General features: G+C 43.1%; 4 protein-coding genes across 7 annotated transcripts in view; 1 reads left to right on the top strand and 3 right to left on the bottom strand.

Moving 5' to 3' along the window:
• Positions 1 to 3,627, bottom strand: part of akt1 (v-akt murine thymoma viral oncogene homolog 1) — a 32,625-nt gene extending 28,998 nt beyond the window's left edge. The window contains exon 1 of one of the 4 annotated variants that reach the window (XM_004540791.4): positions 3,482 to 3,627. The gene's annotated coding sequence lies outside the window, so the exon portion shown is untranslated. Of the gene's footprint in view, positions 1 to 3,205; positions 3,224 to 3,262 lie in introns of those variants that run through there. The other 3 variants (XM_004540789.4, XM_076877330.1, XM_076877329.1) reach the window with 3 other exon arrangements.
• A 5,767-nt stretch (positions 3,628 to 9,394) lies between these two features.
• Positions 9,395 to 16,315, top strand: zbtb42 (zinc finger and BTB domain containing 42). The gene is made up of 2 exons (XM_004540788.3): positions 9,395 to 9,661; positions 10,879 to 16,315. The coding sequence occupies exon 2, from the start codon at positions 10,893 to 10,895 to the stop codon at positions 12,483 to 12,485; it is 1,593 nt and encodes a 530-aa protein (XP_004540845.2). The 5' UTR covers positions 9,395 to 9,661; positions 10,879 to 10,892; the 3' UTR covers positions 12,486 to 16,315.
• Positions 16,316 to 19,560: 3,245 nt separating this feature from the next.
• Positions 19,561 to 23,396, bottom strand: siva1 (SIVA1, apoptosis-inducing factor). The gene is made up of 4 exons (XM_004540787.4): positions 23,192 to 23,396; positions 22,736 to 22,906; positions 21,265 to 21,418; positions 19,561 to 19,766 (listed from the first exon to the last, which is right to left on the bottom strand). Exons 1-4 carry the CDS (start codon positions 23,310 to 23,312, stop codon positions 19,718 to 19,720), a joined length of 495 nt encoding a protein of 164 aa, XP_004540844.1. The 5' UTR covers positions 23,313 to 23,396; the 3' UTR covers positions 19,561 to 19,717.
• Positions 23,397 to 23,683: 287 nt separating this feature from the next.
• On the bottom strand, positions 23,684 to 27,890 carry adss1 (adenylosuccinate synthase 1). Its single transcript, XM_004540786.5, has 13 exons — positions 27,585 to 27,890; positions 26,633 to 26,735; positions 26,485 to 26,547; positions 26,356 to 26,406; positions 26,131 to 26,197; positions 25,899 to 26,006; positions 25,725 to 25,806; positions 25,509 to 25,635; positions 25,238 to 25,392; positions 24,583 to 24,707; positions 24,348 to 24,445; positions 24,099 to 24,248; positions 23,684 to 24,007 (listed from the first exon to the last, which is right to left on the bottom strand). Exons 1-13 carry the CDS (start codon positions 27,771 to 27,773, stop codon positions 23,955 to 23,957), a joined length of 1,371 nt encoding a protein of 456 aa, XP_004540843.1. The 5' UTR covers positions 27,774 to 27,890; the 3' UTR covers positions 23,684 to 23,954.
• Between the last annotated feature and the right edge of the window lie 38 nt (positions 27,891 to 27,928).

Below are 27,928 nucleotides of genomic sequence, written 5' to 3'. Positions count from 1 at the left end.
TTGTTAAAGCAGAAGTCAAATAAGGCAGTAAAAACTGTACTAACAGTCATCCAAAAACTGTCAAGACTACCATTAGACTTCAAACCTGCAGGCTATCATAACCAAAGCACTTGACCCTTTCCTTCATTCAGTATTTCTTTGTGATATAAAGATAGCTTTGAATAAAGGGAAGCAGCCAAAAGATGATCAATTGCAATGCTTGTTCACATAAATGTCACATACTGCGCCAGGCGATCCCTGACCATCGGCTGAAATCAATGTCCCTGCTGCTCCATCAGAGCCAGGCCATCAAAAGAGAGCTCTGTTTGAGTGGCCTCATCCAGCTAACTGGTGGGGACAACAACAGGAAGTGAATGTGACTATTGACAGACAACGAGTCATATCAGTACAGCCTCAGGCTCGAATACATCTGGCAGCGCGTGTGCAATCAACACCTTTTACTGCCACTCTGCTCCCCTCCATCAGTGAGCAAAAGTAAGTTTATGAAGCCAAAGTTTATTTTCGCTCAGTGTTTTTGTTTATTGCACTTGGGGTTGTGGTGGTTGTGTCACACAGCTGATGTTGGAAGGATCCTGGAGAGGGATTTGAGAGAGAAAAAAAAAAAAAAAAGCACACAGAGTGCAATTCAAAGTAAGGATCACAAAACCCGTTGGATCCCATCGGCATCTTAGTGTGGACTCTGTGACACAGGCACGCACACATTATATACACCTCACAAACAAACTTCAGCGCACACACGCCGCAGCCAAAAAAGCAACACATGCACAAGTCCGGCTCTGGAGCCACAACAGAGCGCTGCTGTTTTAATGGGAGCGACCTGTTGCTACTGCGGCCTGTGTGTAAAAAGCTGGGCTGCTGCCAGCGCTGCAGCCAGCAGCCACTGAATGAACCCAGTACCCTGACGGCGGGTCACATGGTCCTCAGGCCTCTGGGCCACCGCCTGCCTGCCTGCCCTGATGTCAGGGCGGCTTTCAATCATTCATCTTTCTGGCTCCAACGCCGGGGGCCACCCCATTCAATGCAAATCAGTGTCATGCAGCAAAAGTTGCCACACACTGAGCTTGTCACTGAGCCAGAGAGGATAGTCCCATGTGTTTATAGCAGGAAGCAAGGGGGGAGAAGAAAAAAAAAAAAAAAAAAAAAAAAAAAAAAAAAAAAAAAAAATCAGGTCGACATCACCACGCTACTTCCTTCATCACAGATTCATAGATACCATTTTTTTGCTTCAGTTTCTGCTCGGTTAACAGAAAAAACTACCACATGGTTTATGTTTCCAAAAGTAAAACATTACACTGAAAGTATTTAAAAACACAAGAAATGACATCACGCTAACCTGTTGCTGAAAAACAAGTCGCCAAAGCAACACTTTAGTTTGAGCTCAAATGCCACAGTGGAGCCAGTAGTACGGTGATCTACTACGCTACCAAGTTCCTCTTTCAAGTTCCCTGAAAGCACAACATTATTGATAAGAATATTGCGGGCAGCTTTAACTGAACACAAAACCGCAGTGACTGCAACCTTGAAAGGCAAGCAGAGTGGCCGCTTTAATCCTGCGATGACACGAACACCAACCACTTTATGACTCACGTTAATGTAATCATATTCAGGCTGTTCAGACAAGCTGTAAAAGCAACACAATGCTTAATTTATTCAAATCACACACACACACACACACACACACACACACACACACACACACACACACACACACACACACACACACGAAAGTTAACACAGAAAAGCAAAAGGAAAACAAAAGTAATTTGTTTTCCAGGTTTTCAGTTTTTGTGACACAGATTGAGAATTGTGACGTCCAGGACACCGGTACGAGAACCATCTCTTTCTCAGTCTCAGTACATCCAGACTCTGGTGATGCGTCCAGGCCCCTGTCTGTCCGTTTTGGACAAAATTTCAAACAACATTCCTCAGATTCTGCATGTAACTGGTAGCAGATTTGCGTCAACTGAGCTGCTTTAGGGGATTGGGTGGGAGGTGGGTGGTTTTTTTCTAAACAGAACAGTGAGAGCCAAGCAGTCACTGGCTGCATCATTGCGCCAGCTTGTTGCGTCTTCCCCAGGTCACATGCCAAATCCCCTTGCGTACACACACACTGGACAGACGTAGTCTCATGACCGATAAAAACATTTTTTAACACTGAAGGCATGGTGGGTACAACACACCCGGGGACAATGTTCTCTTTTTAGTACATGCATGCACCCTGGGAGAAGGAGACAGACATATTATTAGCAAAATAAGTTTTAAACATGATTGCAAGCCTTGCATCCTGCAAGAATCCTTTTGAAATTTGAAAGCGCCATCAGATTTGTATGCCCTTGATATCTCTCAAACTTGATAAGAATACTATAATAATAATAAAAAAAAACCTTTATGACAAAAAACTATTGAGTGCAGACCTACACAACTGTCATTACTGTAGGTGGGATGCTAGCAGTGAGGCCAGTGAAACCTATCAAAACACACTTATCCACAGGCATTATCCCGTTGTACTGATTACTGGGGGCGTTAAATTACACTGTTGGGACTTTTTCTTATGACGTCTGTGTCTAAATTGTGGACCAAAAAGTAAACGCGTGGCAACAAGTCACAACAGACTCATAACTTTTTCTTTTTTGGAAAGCAGCACTGTTTGTGGCCACAGCAGCTTCTCGGCAGGCAGGCAGCAAAGCTAATGGCTAAAGATAAGATGGCAATAAGTGCCTCACTCAAACAAGTAAACAAACGCGGTGGTAGTTCACAACAATGAATGAGCTGCTCTCTCTTGTTGAGCTCATTTGTTTTCATTTCCCTCCAGGACCATAAAGCACAGCGCAAAAAAACAAAACAACTTTTTTCCCGCAAAGAGGAGAACCGTTTGAAGCGACTTGACTGCAGATATTTTGGCCCGAGGGTTGTGTCTCAAAAGTGGTCATTGTCAAAAAAAATATATTTAAAAAAAAAAATGAATGGTTAACATCTTAAAGAGACGCACTGCTGTTTGTGGAAAAACCCCGAGCGTTAAGACTTCACTACAGGAAATTAATGAGTCGTCGACTTTTTTTCGTCATAAGACAACTTTTTACGGCGAAGTGAAGTCAGGAAAGTACCTCATTTCAGGTTTGCATCTAGCGCTAGAAAGGATATGGGGCCTAGCAGGGCAGCTTGGGTGAGAATAACCGCATCCCATGTAAGTACAATGGGGACCTACCCTGTCTAGCTGTCGAACTCTTGTAGTTAACCATGCGAAGGAAACGCGGACATTTACCTGGACAGGAATTCAACAATGTGTCCGTCTCATTATAGTGAGCTGTTTCGGCGGTGTTTTAAGTTGACGGGTCCTTCAACAATCTGGACAAAGTGCTCTCATTTACTCCGTTTCTCTTGCCTTTCTTCCACTACACCTCCCAAACGCGCTGTCTGCAATGCCTCTGTGGCAGCCGTCTCTCCCGGGTCCTAAAGCCGCCCTTAAATGAGTCACACTCACAGGAGGAGTAGTAGGCTGTCAGCGTCCCATTGAAGAAAAAAAAAACCTGCAGTGGTGCTTCTTCTGCATGGCCTTGTTGAACTCTCTGCTCTTTTATCTGTGCCGGTGGTTTCCAACATGGGTTTCGGGGACCTGCCGAGGACCTTGTATGTTTTTTAAGGGATCCTCGCTTCAATTAAGTGTACTTACGTGGGTTTTTTGACTTCCTGGAACAACCACAAGGGTAATGTAGGCTACAAGACGAGAATTACATTTTGGTACCGGCTCTACCTGCTCTGCAATGAGCTATATTAGGGTTCCAAAAGGTGCTTCTAGTCATCAATCATCTGTAATTATGTATTACTTTTTTTTTGTCTTTTTGATTACATTTTTTTTGTTCACAAAATATACACAAATATTCCCAGTTAGTCCAGATGTTGTATATTAGTGCCTTACAAAAGTTCAAAATTACAGTCTTGCAAAGTTTTCTATAAGAAAAGACTAAGAAAAACGTTTTTAGAGCTAAACTGGTTCATTTAGTGTATGTTATTGTTATTTTATCATTTCACATCTGCCCTGTTATTTAATAACCTTTAAAATTATATTACAATAAAATGTTTTATGTTCACAAAACTCCTTCTAGGGTTTTAAACAAGTTAAGCTGCAGCTGTATCTGAAAGAAAAGTACAAGTTTGTCACCGTGTCATTGTTTCAAGCAAGTTGTATTTGATGTGTAAACTTGTTAACATCGAAAATAAAGTTATAATAAGTCAAATTAGGTCAAAGTAAATAAAGCTTTATGCAAAATAAGGTCAACAAGCCAATCAAAACCACAAAAACAAAACAAAAGGTTATGCACCTTAAAACTGTGTAAAGAGCCGTGCTTCTAAAAGGTGAAGCTCTAGCTCTAGTTTCAGATATGGTTCTTTCAGACACATGTGTAGCCTTGTGTAATCTAGTAAAATTATATTAAAATCACTACTAAAGAAGAAACCATAAGCAGGATGTGCTGCTGCTTCCATTCTGTTGCACGTCAGTGCTAAAGCATCAGGCTCGGTGGTGGACTTTTACACGTTCGATCACCTGGTTCCAGTCGCATCTGCCAGTACCAAAAAGCAGCAACTTTCACAGCAACTTTCTCTTCAAGTTGCTGTGGAGGAGCCTCTGACATTTCCAGGAAATGCCAACTAAACATGAAGTGTGAGAATGTCTCAGTCTGACACACTTAAAACAAAATACTTCAATATGGGTAAAGCAGATGTGCTGAACACAAGAATGTGTTTGCAGAAGTGTATTTAGTCTGATTTAGCCCTTGCCACTGATCTTTTTGTATTCATGCAGATACTCTCTTAAATTAACTGCATATACCAGATGAAACAGCTGAACGAGAAAGTAAAAATCTTGTGGATTGTTCATGATTACATGCCACACTTTTACCTGTTGTGGTAGATAAACCGTCATCTACAGCTACAGAGAACTCCACTGGAGAGGTAGGAGTTAAACCAGTTTTGGACAGGTACAGACAAGCCAGCTCAGTCTGCTTAAAAGAAGTCAGGGAGCCTATGTATCAAATGACGCCCTCAGATGACTGGGTTTACTTGATCAAAATGTTTCTAACTAGAAGTCTAAAACATTTTAGAGACCTCCCATTTTAACATTTCCATTATCTTGCTTTACGCCGTGATACTCCTGACCCTCTTCACGTACGTTTAGTCTTACCCCTTCATTATTTTTCTATCCCCAAGCATGGTGTAGTTGACTGCCTCAAAGTTGAATCAGCATTAGAAGTGCAGTAAAATATATGTATCACTTATAAAAGCAAGCATGTGACAGTTCCCGCAATAATGACTTAATAATATTAAAAGAAAAGGATAGCAGGGAAACGCTGCCAATGTTTCCTCTGTGATGAAAAATTCATTGGCTTGTGCCCTCTGTCTCTCAGCCTCCTCTGCTGTCATTTCCCCTCTTTGTCACTCACGCTGTAATGTGTTTCTCACTAATACCATGCGTCAGCCTCGCCAAGCTGTTCCTGTCATACAGGCAAAGCTGACTTAGGGTATCCCATATTTTCTCCAGTTGCTATTCATTGGTGCTCTCCTCCTCCTCCTCCACCCGCTGTCTCTGGCCTGTTGATGGGAATGCCCAATCTGTTGTTTTGCGGGATCAAACGTAACAGTAACAAGATTAAAAAGTCAAAGTGAGTTAATAGCATCTCTCCCATCAAAGGCTCATCCGATCTCTGATCCCTGTCTACTTGCAGTATCTGTCTAGAGTACAACAAACAGTACAGAACAGAACTTAATGGCCCGTTAAAGGAGAATAGATAACACGCGGTAACAACAATTAGACACAGAAGGGCAGAAGGGCCATAATAGGGAGGAGGTGATTGTGTGAATGGATACGTGGGGCGGTGGGGAAGCTGACCAAAACGGCATCTCCAGTCAACTACAAAGCAATAAACTGTTACACTATTAGATGAATGTAATATTAAAAAAAACAAAGCGAAAAAATCACACAACTATTGTTGTATAAATTGCGTGTAAAACAGCAGCATCAGGACAGATAGGTATAAGAGATACTAAAAGTATGTGAGTGATATAGGGGCACTTATTTTATTTAACCAGTGCAGCTGTTGTGATAAATCACCCCTAGAAGATATACACATCTGATTACCAGTCAGCCTTGCTTGTAAAAGCTGGCAAATGTTTTAATGTGATTCCAGCATGCTATTTCCAAAAAAGTTAGGGTCAACATAAGAAAAACCCTAAAACATCTGGTGGCTCATCTTACAGCTACAGTTAGGTTGACTGGCAACAGGTAAATGATATAATATATTGCTGTAAAGTTAGCCTCCTAGAGAGTGAAACATCCATGAAGGACTGCATGGGAAACTAATTGAAAAGTTTAAGGATTGCCACCTCGACTGTTTCTGCTAGATGTCTCTTCCTGTTAAAAGGGAGTTTTTCCTTCCCACTGTCGCCAAGTGCTTGCTCATAGAGGGTTGTCTGATTGTTGATGGTTTTTTTCTCTATTATTGTAGGAGGTTTACCTTACAATATAAAGTGCATTGAGGCGACTGATGTTGTGATTTGGTGCTATATAAATAAAACTGAATTGAATTAAATTTTGCAACTCATGAACTTGAGAATTTTCTTTGGTATGCAATATTATTAAAAGAGGTAGACATCGCAGGGAACTCTTTGTATGCAGAGGACTAGGCCAAAGACTAAGACTCACTGCATTGGAAACAAACACAATTCTGAAGTGAAAGTCTGAAGTAAAAATTCAAAAGGAACACTTTTGAAAACTATTTTAAGCAAACAGACAATCATTTATTGTTTTATTCAAAAATCCAAGTTAAACTCTGAATGGCAAAGGAAAAAAAATACTTATGAACAAGATGGAAAATTCTACTGCCTTCTCTGGGTCTGAAGGCCTTTATTATGCACTGAGTTAAAGTAAAAGACAAAACTACTGTGCTGTGGTTAAAAAGTTTTAATTCCTTTCAAAAACAATGGAAGACGTGTCCTCCCAGCTGAGAGAGAGTCCATCCAGATGATCTGCAAACAGTTCAGAAGCCAGCATCTGTGATAATGAGGAAGTGAATTTGTGCACAGGGTGCAGAGGGTACGGGTAACTTTCACATCTTTAAAATCACCATTAATTCTGAATGAATATATATGCAGGGTTTTAGAACATGTGCTACCATTCATGTATTTTTCAGGAGGATGGCACTAGACCATTTACTGGACATATTATAACAGCGGGGCTACAGTAAAAGAATCCAGGTGTTAAACCGATCCGACTTAACTCTGAAACTGGAAATGTGGAAAGTTACGGAACTAAAATGACAAAGCAGAAGGCTGCGAATGGCTAAAGAGCTGAAATCTTATATCAAACAAGCACGGAAATACATTTGGCTTACAAAACTGCAGTAATTGATCTCTCCAGTTTCACGACACCACAGTGGCAAACATCCTCCTATCCCACTTTTTCTTTAAAGACATAAGCATATATTTTTCAAATAAACAAAGGAAAACCATAACATCTCAGCTTTTTGTTTTGTTGCTGTTGTGCTATTATTAATTAAAATCTGGGTTAAAAGGTTTTGCAAAGCTTTGTTTTGAATTCTCTGTCAGTAACATAAAAGATGCACCTGTTTAAAAAAAAAAAAAAGGTAATTTGATTAAATCTGCATGGCCAGTGAGAGTGAAAAAACATCACTCTCCCCAATATTAAAACCATTTCAAAAGAACATAAACTTTAGTGCCCTTATGGAGATGCATTAAAAACACCGTCAAACAGACACCACCAGCACAGCTTAAACCCACAGCTATGATCAGACTCTGGTCCAGCAGGGAGAGTGATGTGGTTCAACTGTGGCTGGATGGCTGGCTGGTTGGCCGGTCAGGCTACATTGGAATGCAGGGTCTTTTGTTTGTCTGAGAGAGGAGTGGGTCAGGGAGAGAATGCCATTGATGATTGCAGAGAAGAAGAATGAACCTCCAGGAAGTGTTCTCTCTCTCTCCCTCTCCCGACTCCCCCGCTCTCATTCTCTCTGTCTCTCTTTCCCTATCTTTTTTTTTCTGTGTGTGAGAACCGTCACCGTGCCGAGCCTCTCTCTGCTGAGGCCACAGTCCCCAGGCACAACCACTGCTTTGTCTTGCCCTGTGAACACACACACACCCCTCCTCTACTGGGTGCCTACGTTTGCCAGGGCCAGGGAAACACAGGGCCACTGCTCCTATTCTTATCCACATCACTGCTCCTGCTTGGATGGAGTGTTTGTGTGGGCATCAGTGCTTGAATGGTGAATTGTTTTTTGTATGTGCCACACATCTGACTAAACATTTAGTTTGTCGGATGTTCAGCTATAAATGAGAAATCATCCATTCTCTTGCCATCTTTTTTAGAGAGCGTGACAGCGTTTCCCTTACAATTATCTGGAGATGACCTCGGTGCAGATATCCTCCTGTTGTACCAGTAACAAATGAACTAAAAATGGAATAAAGCGGTAAGTGGATAAGAATCTAGCGAGTGGCCCCTTCTGACCAGTGGCTGCCACCTCCCGTCACATTGCTCATTCCCCTCTGTGTCAGAAGCGCTGTGAGGAGCTGCAAATGGCCCTTTCAAAACGCACGACAGCTGGAACACAGGGCAAAGGTGACCGAAGCTGTTGGGGGAGCACAGAGAGGGACAGGATTTTTTTTTTTTGGGGGGGGGGGGGGCGCACATGATGAGCAGCTGCACCAGCGAGTTGTTCCTCCACCGTGCCACCATCTCTAATGATTAAAAGTGTCTGAAATAGATGACAAATTTTTAGAGTAAATCCTAGAAGTCACCTTACTTTTAAGACAGTTTAACCAAACACACACACACACATGTATATACACTCCTGGTTGTCTTGGGAAAAATAAATCCCCTGGGTGTTGGTTTGGTATCTGGAAATTCCAAAACTCAAGGCAGGCTTAGAGGATACTAAGTCCTTATAAGTTTCCCGCTCCCCCGAAAATACCACTGACCTTCTGTGCTACAATACATTTCTTTGATCACTTTATAGATACTTTTACAGATACCAATTCTGTTGGAGAAAGAAGTATTTCTTTTATTCACAACATGACCTGAAAGCCACAAAGAACATTTTTATGTGTGCTTGAGGTTTGCAAGTTAATTAATCACATTTTAAATCTGGAGCTTAACTTTAAACAGGCTCGAATACTCTTAAGAAAATCGTTTTTCTCCTATTAAACTGCTTCCTTGTAGCTTTACCGAACAAACAAACCAGTTTTAGTGTAAAAAAATGTCTACTGTGTCATGTGCAATTCCTCCATTTGTCCACTTCCATCATGCTGCCATACAAAAGGCGACACATCACAGTGCCCCCTCCCTCTTAATAGGACAGGTGTTTTAATAAGACAGCCAATTGATGCCCCCACCCTCCTCCTCCCAAGTATTCTGCTACTTGCTGCCGCTGTGTGAATTCGCGGAGTAGTACAGAACTTATTGTGGCGGCGCGATATCGCGAGATTTGTGCCATTATCAACCTGCTTGACACACAGCAGCGCTGAGTGCAGCCTGCCTTCCCAGGGTCGGGACTGGAGCTCAAGAAACGACAAGGAGAAGCGAACATCTGGCCGCACATCATGAAAGGACACCGGGGCTTATAGGGACAAAAAGACGACGAAGCGGGCAGAAATACGTGTGAGTACGGCGGGATATTTTTTCTGTGTGTGAGCTTTGAAACGAGGAAAGCGAAAGTTAAAAGAGTGTCCCCGCGCCGCTTCGTTCAGCGCAGTTGGCTTTTTACTGTGTGAGTTCCTCTGCTGTTTAAAAGGCTCCCAGCAATGCGTTTCCCAACGCGGACGTGAAGCTCGCTCCACTGCGCCCTTGGCCCCTTTTTTCCTGCGAACACTTTTCTTCACCTTAGAAAAAAAAATCTTAATTGCGTACAAAATCATAAGACTTCTACGCAGCTTAACTTTAACTTACTTTAACTTGCCGTATCCCTCTTTCTTCTTTAAACCGACCCATTTAAACACGGTTGTGTGCGCGCGAGTCTTATCAGGGAGCAAAAAAAACGCAACAAAGCCTTTTTACTGTAACCCACGGATGCGTGATAAATTACTTAGTTTTGAAGAAAAAAGTTGTAAATGCCGTGGAATCTCGTGACAACAGTAAATCTGCTCTCCCCCCTTGAGGTGTGTATTTTTTATCTTCTTTTTGGACTGTGTAGCCCGGAGTTAACATATGGCATAAAGGGGAGCACAGCTGGAGGTAGCGTTTCCATTGCGGTGATGTCAGAGCAGCTGACTCCACAGCTTGCAGTGTAATTAGCAAACAGAGCACCAGTTTACTCACTCTGCACCGGTCTTATTTTGCTCACGTTGCCTCCTTCCCCCGATGGTCGAGTGCTGTCGCTCCCAGTCCCGCTTTGCTTGTCCTGTAAACACCGCTGTGTGTGTGTGTGTGTGTGTGTGTGTGTGTGTGTGTGTGCGCGCGCGCGCGCGCGCACTTTGGCTATTTTTTTTTTCGGAAGCGCGAGGGCTAGGCTGTCGGACTACACTACTACAGACCGGAATAATTTGGAGAGTGGATCCGTTTACACCGTGATACATGGGTGGGTGGGCGAGCGCAGCGCAGTGTGTCCTGCACCACTGGAAAGAATGTTGGATAAAGTTACTGATGCTGATCATTAGCTAGATGTTTAATCTTTCCCGATTAATTCCCGAAAAACCTTGTAAACTTGCATTTGAAAGCACTTTATCGTGTGTTTGCTGACACTTTTGCGCAATTTGGCTCAAGTTATTTCCTTGTGTATGGTTTTGCTCGCTTTATGTGTCCTTAGAAAAAAGAAACGGCAGCTCAACTGTGCCCTCATTTCGTTTATCCCGTATCCTGTTTTTCCTGTTTTTCATCAGGTTATGAAGGAAGAATGGAGTTCCCAGACCATAGCCGCCAGTTGCTGCAGTGTCTGAGTCAGCAGCGTCACCAAGGTTTCCTCTGTGACTGCACTGTTCTTGTTGGGGAGGCTCGATTCAAAGCGCACAGAGCCGTGCTGGCCTCCTGCAGCATGTACTTCCATCTCTTCTACAGGGACCAGCTAGACAAAAGGGACGTTGTGCATCTCAACAGTGACATTGTGACAGCCCCGGCTTTCAGTCTGCTCCTTGAATTTATGTATGAGGGGAAGTTGGAATTCAGCGCTCTGCCTGTGGAGGATGTCCTGGCAGCAGCCAGTTACCTCCACATGTACGATATAGTCAAAGTGTGCAAAGGCAAGCTTAAAGACAAGGAACTTTCCTCCCTGGATGAAAAAATGGGAGAGGGTTTGGGGCTCAGCTGTCTGGACAGGGAAAATTCCTCAGATGGTGAGCTGCACAGTAAGCAGCTCATTCAGCGACAGCCCCAGACACCGTCTCAGGGGCTTCACAGGGCCCCCCCGGCGGAAGAGTTTGACATGGACAACACTGAAGTCAGGCTGGCTGTCACAGATTGTGATAGGTCTATGCAGAGCAGGCAGAAGGCAAACGGTCACTCTGGCAGGTCCCCGGACCTTGTAGGTGTCAATTATGTGTCAGCAGAGGCCGAGCCCTGCGTCCAAACAGCTGGAAAAACAAAAGCTGATGTCAGTAGTTCCACCGTATTGCTGTCCCAGAGGTCCCGGGCTTCAGATGACATGGACTGTGCACTGGATTTGTCTTTCAAGCCTCTGTCTAGCAGAGATCCCTTACACCCCTCCTACGTCTCGGGACAGCTGGCCCTCGACAGCCAGCAGCAGGGCACTGAGCCACTTGTTAAAGACGAACACGACTTGCTGTCAGAGCAGGAGGACAGTGAGCCGATGAGCCCTGAGAGCCAGCGCTTTGGGAATAGTGCCAGGAGCTCAGTGGTGACAGGGTTCGCTGCCCTCTTCCCAGGCAACAACGGTTCCACAGCCGCCCTGCTCTCCCAGGAGGAGGACCTGATGGACGAGGAGGGGGAGGCCTGCAGAGGGAGGGAGAGCGCCCCAGGCAGGGAGGTGGATGGGAGGGGTAGACTGCTGGGGGACAGCGAGGAGGAGGAGGAAGACGACTTGGCCTCTTCAGACATTTCCACCTCCAGTGGAGTACTGCTGCCCCCGGGGCAACAGGTGTGCATGTGTCCCCTCTGCAGCAAAGTCTTCCCCAGCCCCCACGTGCTGCAACTGCACCTCAGCTCACACTTCCGCGAAAAGGACGGTGCCCGTTCCAAGCTGTCCCCCGACGGCTCGGTCCCCACCTGCATGCAGTGCAACAAGACCTTCTCTTGCATGTACACCCTTAAGCGTCACGAGCGCACACACTCTGGTGAGAAGCCATATACCTGTGGTCAGTGCGGCAAGAGCTTCCAGTACTCCCACAACTTAAGTCGGCACGCTGTAGTTCACACACGGGAGAAGCCTCACGCCTGCAAGTGGTGCGAGCGGCGCTTCACCCAGTCTGGGGACCTCTACCGCCACATCAGGAAGTTTCACTGTGGCCTTGTCAAGACTCTCGCCATCGGATAAAACGCCTCTCACCGGTGCCACGACACAAGACAGAATGTCTCTTTCATACACTGAATACTACTACTGATCAATTTTCCCATTACTATATAAACATGCTGGCAGTTTGTCTGAGACATATCTTTTGGATTCTACCCCCACGTGGCATTTCTCAAGTTAAACATGTAGCAACGTTTAAGCTGTTTCCTGTGCTGGACTGTCATCATAGCTGTACATGATGGTAAAAGACGGTTAGTCAGTGGCACAGGCTGATAAGCTTGACACGGATGCTGTTGAAAAACATCAGATCAGTGTCAATGAAGGCGAACAAATCAGATGATGCACTTGTTTTCCTGTCTTTTGTGTCAGTCTGAGATTATTTGAGGTGTGTATTTGCCGATAGATGAGGGGGAAAAAAGCATCTTGCGTTCACACTCTGTGGGCAACTGGATGATAGCTAAAGCTAACATACGTTAATACAATCGTCAAAGTTTATTGGTGCACATGGGAGATCAGAACCGTCCGCGAGTAGCAATATATGATTATTTTTAACACCTACATTATTCTAATTATTTATTTGGGGGGATTTGTTTAGTCCTTAACAAGTAAACTTATCACAAGGCAGCAAAAGTAATGAAGTCTGACTACTGGAAGTATTCTTTCTTTCTTTCTTTCTTTTTGTGGAGGTAAAATGTTTGGTTTCATTGAAATGAAGTTTCTATGTTGTTTTTGTGAGAAGAGGCAAGCATACCATCGCACCAACACCACCTCTTTAGTTGTTCACGTGAGCGAGCGTAGAATACCCACTTAAAGAGGTTAAGAGTATTTTAAAGGTAACCCCTGTAACACTGGTGCCTACTGTAATGCTCAAAACTTCACTTAGTGTACTTACAAAGACAAGAATGAGATGACAATGTGATGCCTTTTGGTTAAATTCAGTTCAGCTGTCAGGCATCTAAAAAAAATAATAAAAATCTGGATTACACTCCACATACCAGGTAGTAACAAAGGTAATCCTCTACTGTGGAAGCCAGTTAATCCGTGAGTGCCCTTAATAAAATTAGAATGTAATAAACCAAACTTATGTCAACCTTTTTGTCAAAAACGCACAGTTGTGAGTAAATACCTTCATTTCTTAGTTTAAAGGGTTTGCTGACAGTGTTCGGGACAGGCTCTTTAGCAGGCAGATGGGGGATGGAAGGAGACAGGTGGATGTCCAGTATCTTCTCTATTGTTACCATCAAAGCTGTGCCATTCAGCTTAATCTACTGACCTTTTCTTTTTCTTTCTTTCTTTTTCATAACCTTTTCACACAAATTTACTGGATGTGTTTTAAGTTGCTACTGAGGACGTTGGAGCCTTTAGCGATGCTGCTCTTGGATTTCTTCTGTCTGTTCATTTAGATGCTGTTTGGATTTATTACCAGGGGGTGTAGCACTAAAAGTTCATGATTTTTGTCTAATCTGTCCTGAGAAGACTTGATCGGAATTTATTTATTAGTCTGACTTGGTTCAGGGGTTTACTGTAGCGGTAGCTCTTATTTCTATAAGCTTGAAAGACATTGCATCTTGCCTAGCGATCTTGGTACTCATTAGCTGTTGTTTTTTTGGGGCAGACTGTCCACTTTTTGTTTTGTTTTTTCTGTGCAAATTGAAGTTACTGTATTTGTATTTTAATATATGGTGTAGAAATCTCTACGGAGTATTCAAGATTTGTCAAACGGAATATAGAGAAGCACTTGATTTTAGCATGCATATAGTTTCAACACTATTGTCTAGGCTGCTATTTCCTACAATTTGTATATTTAATGTAAATATATATTATATTTATCAAATGATTTTTTTTTTTTTTTTTTTTTCCTTTTCCATGTTACAACCCATTTAAGATTTGGATAGCCAGGTGTCATGTTTAAGGCTGGAGACTCTTGAGCGTCACATTTTCCCCGGGGGGCTGGAGGTTTGGCTCTTTTTCCATATTCTTCATTGACTTTATTGGACCCTGCCTCACCACAAATCAGAGCAGTAAATACTGCTAGGATGGCTGTTCTACCAGAAGAAACAGTTGTTCACAAGCACAGCCACACCAATACAGCACTGGGTACCTATAGAAATGACAATACAGGTATTGTCGTCGTCCCCCAAAAGCGGTTCAAGTCTCTCTTTGCACTTTCTGAATGGAGCCACTGGAATGTGAGAAATGTATTTAGCAAAGGGAGGCCAAGGAGATTGTAAACAGGTGTATTGTTTGGAGGCATCAAAGAACACCCCTACCCCCCTTTGTCATCCCGGCATGCAGTAGATAAATGCTTCATTGTTCCTCTGCATTGAGGAGATATCAGCGTCATTTGGTTGCGCATCAATCAAGAGTATTGCCCACCCCCTCCCCTCAGTGTTTAAAAAAAAAAAAAAGAAAAGAGAAAAAGTTCAAATTTAAAATGCTTTTTCAGTCAGTACGACCTTTAAAAAAAACAAAATATGCATATGAAATAATTTACTTTGGGTTTTCAGCAAGCAAAAAATGCCCCCCCCCTTTTTTTTTTCTTTCTTTTAAATTCTACTCCCTGACCTGAAGTCAGCTACAGGGCGAGGTGGATGTACGCACTCCTGTTTGTCATGCTTGCATCACTTTAGTACCTTATCAGAACAGTAGATCTATTTCAGTTAGATGTGTCTTAGTGCTGATGACAGATTTCAATCAGAACACACAGCAGATGTAGATTCTGTGAGTCTGTTTTGGTTTTGTTTGTTAAAGGAACATTTGTACACGGTGCGAGTTGAATTTGTTCTCTAATGTACATGTGTAAAGAGGTAGAAAACTAACATCATGTAAAGGATTCTTTCTCTTGTTTCGAAGTCTTTATTTATAGCTCCAGGATGATCACCAAATGTGCCTTGTAGACACACGCATAGGTGTTGCATCTGGAGAAGCCCTGTTTTCTATACTGTACAGTTTTCGCCCTTGATGTGAAGGCAGCGGTGAAGTTGGTATCACAGCAACAGTGGCCCGCTGAAACATTACAAAAAAAAGGAGAAAAGAAAGAACCCTGCTGTTTTATGTTAAATCATATCAAAATGTCAACTCAAGACTAAAGTAAAATGTGGAAGTGCATTTCTTATAGCTGCTTTGCAAGAGATTACACTGAAGTTTTTGAAATGTGTGTGAATAAATTTTTGTTTCTGGACTTTTTTTGTGTTTTTTGGCTTTTATCAATAGCCAATACTACTGGGAGCTAACAACTTGTTCCACTTTTTTTTTTTTTACTGTCACTGTTGAATGTGAAACACTGTTTGTTTGTTGTTTTTTTTTTTTTTGTTGTTTTTTTAAATGGATTGTTGACTTGAAACAGTGCTACTCTCAATCGAGGGCGGCGTTTGCCTAACTCGTTGCTGTATCATCCTTGGAGTCTAAAAACAACTGGAATTTTGTCCTCTGCAGGTTACAACTGTGAAATTGTGTATAATCATGAGAAATATTTATTGCATATGCTTCTTGTGCAACATTTTGACTGTCTTCAGTTTAATTTGGTTTAAAAGAAAAAAAGGAGGAAAAAACCTAAATGTCAAACAAATCTTTTTAATAGAATTTGTAGAAGTGCCATTAGAATTTAATATAATTTTTTAATAAGAAAGGTATATTTTATAGTAAAAAATTGCTTCAGTGTTAGTGGTGTAGAGATTAGAGGACAATCTTTAAGGAGAATTGACATGGCTTAGATATTGGGGCAATTTACGTTGATCTATAACTGTACGTGCATTTTCTTTTTTTTCCGAGTGTGCTTGTGTGTGTGTGCTGTGGAAATGTGACAATCTTGATTTAGGTCTTTATTAAGATTAGAATTAAATGGAACAACTTTCTTTTTTGGTGTGGAGTTTGGTTATTTCTAGCTACTTTCCAGCTACTACTGACAAATTATCAAGGACATAAAAGTAGACTCTGACAACCCAAGAACGTTATCGAGGAGCCCTCGCCTGACACACAGGAGCAACAATCAGGCAGACGGTGTGTGTGGGCATCGCTGCAATGTGTACAGAGACAACACAATGTGATAATACTGCTGGTCTTACAGGCCCGATCCCTCTGAAACCATAAACTGAACTCAAGGACGGAGCAATTTCAGGATGGGGCCCCTATTGTTTTCTGACCTGTTGCCAGTACTCTCCAAAGGAGATAAACCTGGCATAAACAAACCCAGTTGACTCTCTTGTAATTATTACTTAAACTCAACTTGATTGTTCCCGCTACAACAAACTACACACACGTATGTGTATATAAACACATTAACCAATGTCTGTGTGTGTGTCTGCAAGGAACTTCATGCCAATTCACTGGACATTTTCAATGGCGAGAACTTTTAATTATTTCCCTGCTGCACCATGAAAGAAATCCAGCTGCTCTGCTACGTGATCCCAATAGGGATGTGCTCGGGTTCCCACCACCCTCCCCCAAATCCCATCTCACCCTTTCTGGGAACGCCATATAGACAAGGGCTGCATCCATCTGCCCCTGCCTCCACCCCCACAGTCCCCAAAACCATGGCCCCAAACCTCGGCCTCATCTCACCACTCTATTGTGCGCGTGGGTAGTAGCTCAGCCAGGCTATTGTCTGGCCCAGCTCCCCAGCACGTACTTTATGCACAAACAGACGACACAGCGGCGCTGGCCAGGCAGCTCCGACATAAAGAAAACAACGTCCTCCCAAGATCGTTTATAAACACCCCTCCTCTCCCCCCAAAAAGCTCCAGCCAGCTCACAGCAAATAAGGACCCTCTGCAACACGGTGGCCACCTCAACCTGTAAACATCCACAGCAGCGAGGCCTCGGAGCTCCCACTGGCACCAACATCTCGCATCTGCCAAACGAGAGCCAGGGCTTAAAACTGCCTGGTGACTGAATGTGTGTGTGTGTGTGTTATGGACCAAAACCTTCACATGGAAAGCAGGGGCCATGTGATAGGGCTTAGCTGCAGGGTGACGAGCTGGGATATGTGCAGTGTAACTCAATGGTGTAATAAAACATTCCTCTCTGAGGCTCAAAGCTTAGCTCATTTGCCTCCAAGAGCCTTTGCTTGTGTGCTTCTGTGTGTGCGCGTGGTGTTTAGAGATACTTGAGAGAAGTTGAGAGGAAAGTTGTAAGTGTCCACCACCTCAACAAGGCCAGCGGTGGGAGCCCTTGACCTCTGAAGGGACAGACTGCCAGGGACAGCTGGTGTGGCCTGTGTTTATTTATTTATTTCTTAACAAAAGACAGGTGGTCACACTTGAAAAGGGCACACAAACACAGTCACACATGCACTTGTGTACAGACAGCACGCACGCACACAAACACTTTTTCCACCCACCCTCTCCCTTTCCATATTAACACACACGCGCATCTTGTTATCATCCACTTAATTTTGAAGGAGCACGTTATTTCGACTTTCAGAAAAATCGAAACACTTTCCAGTAAAGAAATCTTCATTTACTCCCCAACTGACATGATTGGGGGGGGGGTTAGGGTTAAAACCACTGCTTTTAAGCGTGGTTTGGTCCCACGCTTAAAAGCAGGATCGAAGGCATTAATAATAATCAGCAACCTAAACATCACACATCAGTTGCTGCAAAGTGCATAAATACATATCAACTAGTGCCCTCACAGTGGCTTTGCCTTTTTTGGACTCGCTCACCCTGACAGTGCCAAGACAGTGTGTCCTTGGTCCACTGTACAGCTGTCACTTACTCACACTCGTTGACGCATATTTATAGCAGCAGCATCACTGGGCTCAACGCTCAGCACACTCAGACCACAGCTGGTCCCCCAAAAAGAATGGGTGAAAGACAAAGCCACGTGCTCCCGCTGGCCGACCGCAGTCGGTCCTGTCTGGAGCGCTGTGGGTGACTGTGCGTAACCCCCCCTCGCTTCTTCTCCTCCTCGCAGTCGTGGACCATTCTTGGTGTGAGGAGAGCATGTCGTGACCTTGTTGTCATTTTTGGTGTCATGGATAGGGTTGTGCTGAAAACCTGAACAGCTGCACTCTTATGTTTTCAAGTTACATGAAGTCATCACACCATTATGGCATTAAACATGCAGGGTAGGGAAGCACCAGCATCCTCAACAACTAACGGGTATAGATACATCATGGAGAGATCTTCCAACTTTACGAGTACTGTATTTTGGGATTATATACATTTATCCAGCCTATTAAAGTAATTCATACCACCATCTATCCATCTGCTTTAAATTTAAGGATGTTTTGCACTAAATCTCATCTATAACTCAGTGCAGCTTCAAAAGCAACTCTCTTTCAAGTCTTTTATGTCCATCTCCGAGATTCTTAAAGCCTTATCAAGAAATGTGCAGACAACTTGACGCCTTGCTTGCCAGCAGCTGTCTGCTCACTCAGCCAGAAATCAAGCGGTGCCCTCGGACACCAACTGCAAGAGCTCCCCTAAGACCGGAGCCACAACTGGCCCGCTGAGCACGGGATGTGACTCAACAGCTCACAGAGCACATTCGCCACGAGCTCCAGGAAGCGCGCTCATCCAAGCTAATATCTGTAAAAACACGCCACATGATTGATTTCTGTAAAGACGCAGCGACCGCCAAGAACAATTACTCACGGCGCACAATACCTGACCCTGAAACCAGTCATCGTCAGTGACACGCAGCAGCCAAAGAGAAAGTGATGACTGCGCCTCAAGGTCGTGTCCAGCAGGGACGACTGCAGCCAAATCGTCTGCTGCAGAGGTCTGGTTCTGTTCAACCTCTGGGTCTTGTGTTTTAATAAATACATTTGATAGGAGATCCTCAAGGTCAGCTGTGAAGAAAAAAAAAAAAAAAAAAAAAAAAAAAGGAAGGCTGGATCAGAATCTCATTATCATTGCAGACAAAAACTTACATACTTTGACTAAAAGGTTGAAACTCTGCCTGTTTAGCACAGCGAGAGAAATGTGTTTGTCCACAGAGGATGTGCCCAGTCTGAGAGGAACTGATCCAAGTACTTGAAGTTTGCTGCCACCTGCTGATGGTTGTACCCACAAAACACAGACACCTGTGCAACCTGTGCGACTCTAGTTTTCGTTTGTCATGTCACATACTATAACACAATCCAGACACAAAGAGCTGTATACAAAAGTGTTAAAGTTTATTTCAGAATGAAATACATATTTACAAGACACCTGGTTCACATAAAAACACAAGGTATAAAAATTCAATCTCAGTAATATTTCATAAGAGACAACTACATATACAAACATCTGGTTCGTCCTCTGGTCTTCCCTTTACGTTGAGCAGCTGCAGCACAGTACTTCATCATATCGTCCGCTGTAACTGTGGAACAGAGAAAATGTACAATTTACACACAAGTCGAGCGTGTTCATACAGACCTACCCCTACAGCTGCACCATTGCACACCTTGTAAATGACTTGAAATCCAACCTGATGGAACATAGTAATGAGGAAAAAAATCCCAACTTCAATGACTGTACTGAAAGCATTGTGACCTACACAACAGTCCCACAAAAAAAAACAAAAGACTATCCTGTTAAGCCCAATTTGCATGGGATCAGAATGACCGGGGAACCACAGATCTTACAATTATCCCCAACATGAGTTTCATAAAACACATTTGCATGTTTTAAAACAACTTGAAATTAATATTGGATTTCATCCATCAAATATTTTACTGCCCTCATTGATTTGTAGCTCTCTCTCTCTGAATCAGCTTCCTCAAATGTTTCCCCAAAACTTATAGAAACTTTCATGTTCCTCACCAATGCAGCCTTTCTAGTTCTGTAGTGAGAACGAGGCAGAAGGAAGGTGTGAAGAAAGCAGAGACACTGCAAAAGCCTTGACAATGACAACAATTTTACAAAGTTCTGTAAACGTATTGAACATTAAAAGACTGAAACATGCCACTTGTATTAATATTTAGACTCCTTAATTACATGGTTGATCCGGTCTCGCCACCTCAACCGCCACTCCCTCTAAAATGTTCACCGAGTCGGAAACAACTAAAACAAAGAGAGCTTAGGTCCCGAAGACTGTAAGTAGGATGTGTACGTTTTCATTTATACTAAATCCAACTCTTTCAAAAAAATAAATAATTTCACAAATTTCATTGTAACATATGTGTGGACTGATGAGCAGTGGCTGAGGCTCATAAAGCAGAGCGGGTCATTCAATAATCACAAGGTCGGTGAACCGATTCCCAGCTGCAGAAATGTTGCATCACGATGACACTGAACTTTTATTGGTGTGCGAGAGCAAGAACGTGCTGTATGTCTAGAATAAAAGTACTGTACAAACATGTGTCTACAAGGGTAAATGCGGCATGCAGTGCAAAGCTCCTAGTGTGGTCAACAAGACTAGAGATGCGCAATGAAAATGCAATAGCTCGAGGAAACTGTTGTTGTGATTTGGCATTATACAAAAAACACTGAACTGAAATCATTTACCATGACGTGTCTTCAGTTCAGTGTGAACACAAAGGAAAGCCTTCAACAGATTGATAACAGCTTGAAGCCCACACATGTAAAGGCACATCTTCACTGCCATGGCAAGTGCTTTTCCAAAACACACCTAGTAACTACCTTGAGCATTTATACGAATTACATCTGAGCTGAGGATATCAGTCACGGATGCGCTTGGTTTTGGTAACTTTACTAGTTGCAGTTATATTATGACTTGTACATTTTATGTCTGGAAAGCAAACAAGCACGCTGTGAATCATAAGATAAAAACAGTGACTTAATTTTAAGGTTTTCAACTTAAACAATGGCTGACACATCTGACACTGAGCGAGAAGGAAAATCGACATGTGACTTACTCTATGATGGTGCAAACGGAGCAACAGAGGCTGGAGCACCCGGAGCACTGGCGGCTACAGGAGGAACACACCTGGCGCTCACACTGGGAGCACCGTGTTCTGGACCCCTGGCTCTTCTGACAGACACAGCAACGTGTAGCAGGCACCGGTGCACCTAAATAGCAGAGACATCCGTACAGTACAGTGAAACAAAGCATTTAGGAAAACATGCAGGTTAAAAGCAACCAAAGTAAGCATCCAAACATGCAATAATGCTGACATCTGCTGGTAGAAAGCATGAACTGAACCGACTATCTGTCATTTCTTTGAACTCAGAAACTTCAATGTCACTTTTTAAAGAGACTCAAGCCTGATAGGATAACTTCTTCGACCTGGTAGATCTTTTGGCTGCTTCCTTTAGGAGTGACCACAGCCTCCATCTCACCCCATCTCCGGCTGTCACACCAACCCTCTGCATGTCCTCCTTTACTACATACATTAATTTTCTCTATGGTTTTCCCCATTTTCTTTCTGCCTGATAACTCCCTGTTCAACATCCTTTTGTCCAATATATCCACTATTCCTCCTCTGAACACGTCCAAACCATCTCAGTCTTACCTCTCAACTGTGTCTCCAGAATGACCTACACATTTCTAATCTGCTACATCCTGGATGCTTCCAATTAAAATCTTAATGTCTTTAACTCTGCCACCTCCAGCTTGGCCTTCTGTTTTTGTGCCAGTGCCATTGTCTTACAGCACAGTAGGTCTCAATGCCGTCTTGTAAACCTTCCCTTTCACTCTTGCTGTTATCCTTCTGTCATAAATAACCCAACAGTCCACCCTGCCTTCACACTCTTCTTCACCTTTCTTGTGCACTGTCCATTGCTTTGGATGGTTGACCCCAGGAATTTAAAGTCATCCACCTTCTATTTATTTTACAGGAATTTTGTTGGACAAGTCATCAATAACACCAACATAATAAATGGAAGTTAAGTAGAAGCATTTATGCACCTGCCCCTTTCCTTATTTCACAAAACACACTTTTAAAACATATTACAGCTGAGTTTAACTAAACTTTATTCTGGATCATCTATGTAGACACTTTTCTTTACAGATATCATGCAGTTTTCATTAGGTTACAGGTTCAAAAAGACCACATACATGGACTTTTACTTTTGTTCCATTTACAAGAGGTTCAGTGTGTCACTAGATGTCACTGTTTTCACATGTATTTTGTTTACCTTTTGCTCAATAATCATATCTGCTTCCCATCTTATCACAAACTCTGGACTAAAGCACTCTGGCGATGGTCACACACCACACTGCACTGAAAACTGACTGGTTCGTCAGCTATCCTTGTTGGTTCAGTACTGAATAGTTTACTTTTCACACATTTAAACTAATTCTGCTTTTCATTTTTGCTTATCCTTTACTGGGTGCATCAACTACAGACTTCACACTCTTCATCATCTGTTTCAGTTCAGGCTCACCTTGTGCACCACTTGTTTTTGTGAGTCTGCCATCATGTCCAATCAGCGTCTGGCCCCTCAGAAGCGTATGGCTGCATGCAGGGGGCTCATGCTCTACGGACTTCTCCTCTCCGGTCCATATTTTGCCCACCACTGCCTTGGCACCGTTGAAGAGTAGGTTTTTCGTCTTTTCTATGAGAAAATGGAAGCGGGGGCACTTACAGTTGAACCCAAGAAGCTAATGTTCATAGCAACAACAGCAGGCAAAGTTAATGAACAATGTAGGATCGATAGTGTAGTTTAACTATACACTCAAATACAATCAAAGTGACCTACGCGATTTGAAAACTAATATAAAAGGACGATATACTTGAAGCTAACAGCGCAAGCTTACCTAACAGGTATGTGCGCAACGATGATGCTAGCATTGGCTAACGGTGCAGCGAAGCCACACAGTACCCAGAAAGGTGGACTTACCGTATATTTCTTGCCTGTATTTGTTCCCAAACACGCCGTAATTATTCAGCTCCTGTTGCCCAATGTGTATTTTGTATTGGGAAGAAAATGTTTCCGGAAAAGGACAAGCTCGTTTCGTCATTTTGGTTGCTAAAAGTGCTGTACCTTACTCCCACGGAGGACCACACTTGTTTGTTGCGGGAAAAATGAAACGGAGGCAGACAGGAGCCAATCACAAGGACGTTTTACCGTCACGTGGGTGCTCATCCCCGTTCCGGAAAGTGCGCCACTTTCCCACGTGACTAATGCTTTTCATGCTGCCTTCATGGACTGCCGTCAATGTTGTGTGTTACGGATTTTAATTTTAGAAATCAGAGTAAAAAAATCAATGTACAAATTAATTTATCTTTGTGATGGAGTCAATACAGTCCCAATGGACTCAGCTAACAGTAAATTAGTAATATATAGACAATTATATCATTTTTTGAAAACAGCAAGACTGGGCTCCAGAAATCAGATTATCATAAAACGTTTTCTTTATTGGATCATGGAAACACATCCACGTTTTTGATTTGCGATATGGCTATAAATGTATTTATAAATCCAATATTTTGACTCACAAAAACAGTGGGATATTTAACTACAACACAACAAACACAGTTAGCGTGGATCAAAGCTTATATGTTTGTTTATTATATAATGAAGTGAAGGTAACTTGGAGAAACATGCTTCAACATGACACACTGCCAGCGCTTCCATCAAGGGAAGGGGGTGGGATAAAGACTTAAAACATCTGGATCATGCACTCTCTGGACTTTCCAACGCCAACCCACTTGACTAAGAAGAGAGAAAAGAGCACAAAGAGTTTTGGTTATGTGTGAGAAAATTTATATTGAGATACACGAGTGTTATTTTCTCTCACACGTACTAGGAACTCCAATGTGGTTCTCAATGAAGCGGATGTAGTTTTGTGCCTTGACTGGGAGGTCATTCCACTTCCTAGCTGCTGAAGTGTCTGTCTTCCAACCTGGGAAGGTCTCATATTCAACCTCCACTTTCTGCAAAACGTCCATGTTGGCTTTGTGTTGAAAAGAAACCAGTTATTACCAACTCTTTAATCAGTCAGTCCTAAACAAAGACCATCAAATTAGGGAAATCGTTTACTCTTTTCCACAACCTGGAAAGTGGGGAATCCTCTTCCCGTTGAGTTTGTAGGCAACTCCAACTTTAATTTCATCCAGCACATCCAGAATGTCAAGTTTTGTCAAAGCAATGCTGTTGAATAGATGTCACATTTAACATGTGCAGTTAATCAGTGTCAGGCTGTGTGACGGTGCAGGAAAATGGCATGCTCGTGGGATAAAACACAAAAACCACAAAGCAGCAGATGAGCACCAGTCCTAATCACTCACGCAGTGAAACCATTAATCATGTGAGCATATCTGACGATGACCAGATCCAGCCAGCCGCAACGTCGCTTCCTTCCCGTGGTCACACCCACTTCGTGACCCCTCGTCTGCAGCAGCTCTCCTATTGCCTACAGAAATAAGCAAGAAATAAACATCTCTGCCTGTTATGATCCTAAAGATCTAAAAATAAATAAATAAAAATACATGCATATTAAGTACACACAGCCGAGTACAATAAAACATCACGAGTTGGAGGATGCCCTTTGAACATCTTGACCTTAGTCCCTATGGCCTGTTCCCGTTACAGGTAACATTAACCCCAGCACACACAGTAAATATATCCTTAACTAAGAGTCTGACCCTAAATTTATCCCTGCGAACATGTGATCTGGAAAAGAGGTAAAGAGCCGTCTCTCACAAAATTTGACAGCTGCACTCAGTGAGAATACCCCCCCCCCCCCCCTTCACACACAGGCCTGCCAGCCGTGCTGCCTGTGTGTCAGCTGGGGGATCACAAACAAACTGTATATGTCAAGCTGAATATCTGCGTGTTACATAACATGTCATGTGTCTCTTTTTACAATACACAGACCGTGAAGGCCAAAAGCCAAACGCGTGACAAGATTTGCCAAGTGCTGCTGCGATACCAGGCACTCACATTGAGCTGTTCGGTGGGGAAGGCTCCAATGCCGACTCTGGTCGTGTAGGCCTTCGCGACGCCAAACACCTCACCAATATTCATCGGAGGGATGCCGAGACCGGTGCATGCTCCTCCCACGGTGCAGTTTGATGATGTCACAAAAGGATATGTTCCTAGAGAGACAATTTTGTATATTACAGCAGCAGCGATTTCTTCCCTTTTCATCACCCATATCCAAAGTAAAGTGAAAAAAAAAGCAAAACAACAAAACTATTGCTATGGCTCCTACCAAAGTCGATGTCAAGCAGAGCAGCATTGGCCCCTTCAACCAGAATTTTCTTAGGGGGGCCATGAAGAGCTTCGTACATATAATAAACACCGTCTCTAACCATCGGCCGCAATCTCTCAGCGAATTCCTCCATGAAGCAAGAAAACAGAGATATGTCTCAGTGCTGGAAACAATAACAGACAGTCACTCAATAACATCACTCTTATCAGTTTCTACCTTTAGTTTTTTCAGCTGGTCCTCAACGTCAACCGTCAAGGATGGATACATGGACTGATACTGTTGGACGAGATTCTTGAATCTAAAGAGATTTACCAGAGGTGTTACCCATGACATATCACTGTATACAAATGGATTTGACTCCTCTGCCTGAGTTTTACACACCATTCCTACCTAGTAGAGAAGTCCTTGAAGTCACCCAGGAGATCACATACGCGTAGACCAGTGCGAGATGCTTTGCTGGAGTATGCAGGTCCAATGCCCTTCTTGGTAGTTCCAATGCTATTACGTAAAACAATGTGTGAGATCAGTGTTGTATTCAATAAATTATCGTGTTGCGTCCTTTGGGAAAGGGTCAGGCTGACTCTGAATGGTGTCCTGCCCTCCTCACTATCGCTACCCTTACTTCTTTCCTTCTTGCGCTTGTCTTTCAGTTTCCTGTAAGCCATCAACAACCTGGTGGAAATCGAACACTGTGGAGAGACAGAAAAAACGATCGATAAGATGCAACCTTGAAGAGATGAATTAAATGGGCTATATATATATATATATATATATATATATATATATATATATATATATATATATATATATTTAAACATGGAAACAAAGAACATCTTCATAGATGTACCGAGGTGAGCTCTGTCTGAGACAATGAGTCTCTTCTCCCAGCCTTTCAGACCTGGTCAGAGAATAGAAATCACATGATTACATGCTAATTTGAGTCCACACTAGTTTCACTCATTTCTGCTAAAAATACCTTTCTTGTCATTTTTATCCCCTTCTTCAAACAAACCAGGTAGATGTATAACTACTCCATTACCTAGAAGATGAAGGGAAAAAGCAAGTGAGGGCAAATATTTGAATAATAGTGCATCTCTGTAAATAATAGAAATTGAAGCCTTTACCAATAAGAGATATGCTTTTGGGGTTAATGATCCCACTGGGGAGAAGGTGGAAGTCGTACTCCTTCCCATCCACCACCACTGTGTGTCCTGCATTATTCCCGCCCTATGGATCAAAGAATGTTTATTATTAATAATTATAGTAACTGGCAATGAGCAAGACATACAATCAAACACCCAAGGCCACCTCATCACTTTTAGCCACACTAACATGCCCCGTCTGATTTTTATGATGAGTGATAAGTGCCCTCTTTCCTGAGCTTTTCGAGCATCTATTTTAACTAACAGACTTGGCTGTTGCTGGTGGATCCTCCACTCTGTTCCCCCCTGGATAAGACCTGGCCTTCTCATGTATCATGTCAGCCTGAGAATGTGACCCCTGGAGCCCGGTGGGTTGGGCTCTCAAGCCTTCAGAACACAGGGTTCTAGTCCTGTCAGTAGTACAACACTGCAGGCTGTTGACAGCCTTCTCCGTGCCTGCTGGAGCTGAAGAGACCTCTTGACCGTTATGTGTCTTATGCAAGGCCGGGTCACAGACTGACCTGTCTGGACCTGTTTTTATTGATGATTTAATGCAATCAGAAAGAGTCAGTCAGAGGAAATTTACCCGAGGTGTTAGGTCGATTACAAGCATTAAAAGAGTAGTCAGGGTTTCGAAAAAGTGCACTTATTCATGATGCCTGACAGTATTTAAGACATTCGTTTTGAGCTGTCACAGCTGCCTATTGCATATTTTAAATTCGTCACAAATATAAACACGTCGCTTTATTGTAGTGGGGAAAAATATCCACAGCTACACTCGCGTTAAATATACCGGAGGTGCGAGTGTTTTCGCTTTCGCACCTGTTGCACATTACCAGGCGCCAGCAAGTCACAGAATTTATCGTGAGATCACGAATTCATGCAAAAATACTCAGCAGCACCACTCACAGGCAAATCAAATCCACACGTTTACCTGACATCTGCAGACAATGTCAGCTTCGGTAGCCAGTAAATCCACGACCTTCCCTTTCCCCTCATCTCCCCATTGCGCACCGAGCACCACGGTCACTTTGTTCCCCGCGTCATTACGCGGTCGCTTCTGCCCGGTGGCAGCGGGTTGATTTGCGTTTTTTTGGTCTTTCCCCGACCAGCTGAGCGACATGATGGTGTTGCCTTGAGCCTGTCCGCCTCAAGAAGACCCAACTGTCTCCAAGAGCAGCATTGCCATATGTGTAACCGCATATCCGATGATGTCAGAGCCAGACGCACAGAAGTACGTAGCTGTGCTCAAACAAATCACCCCCAAAGCTGCTGAAG

The sequence above is a fragment of the Maylandia zebra genome, linkage group LG19 (genome assembly GCF_041146795.1).
Source record: "Maylandia zebra isolate NMK-2024a linkage group LG19, Mzebra_GT3a, whole genome shotgun sequence".
NCBI lineage: Eukaryota > Metazoa > Chordata > Actinopteri > Cichliformes > Cichlidae > Maylandia > Maylandia zebra.
Note: the sequence above shows the minus strand (reverse complement) of the source record. Positions and strands in the feature narration are given on the sequence as shown.

Coding starts and splice junctions, on each gene's coding strand:
- zbtb42 (XM_004540788.3), top strand. CDS start 10,893: ATGGAGTTCCCAGACCATAGCCGCCAGTTGCTGCAGTGTCTGAGTCAG.
- adss1 (XM_004540786.5), bottom strand. CDS start 27,773: ATGTCGCTCAGCTGGTCGGGGAAAGACCAAAAAAACGCAAATCAACCC. Junction 26,736..27,584: donor ACATTGTCTGCAGATGTCAG/GTAAACGTGTGG, acceptor TTTGATCCATAG/GGCGGGAATAATGCAGGACA. Junction 26,007..26,130: donor CAAGCGCAAGAAGGAAAGAA/GTAAGGGTAGCG, acceptor TTTACGTAATAG/CATTGGAACTACCAAGAAGG.
- siva1 (XM_004540787.4), bottom strand. CDS start 23,312: ATGACGAAACGAGCTTGTCCTTTTCCGGAAACATTTTCTTCCCAATAC. Junction 21,419..22,735: donor AAAAACAAGTGGTGCACAAG/GTGAGCCTGAAC, acceptor TCTGCTATTTAG/GTGCACCGGTGCCTGCTACA. Junction 19,767..21,264: donor TCCGTTTGCACCATCATAGA/GTAAGTCACATG, acceptor TCTGTTCCACAG/TTACAGCGGACGATATGATG.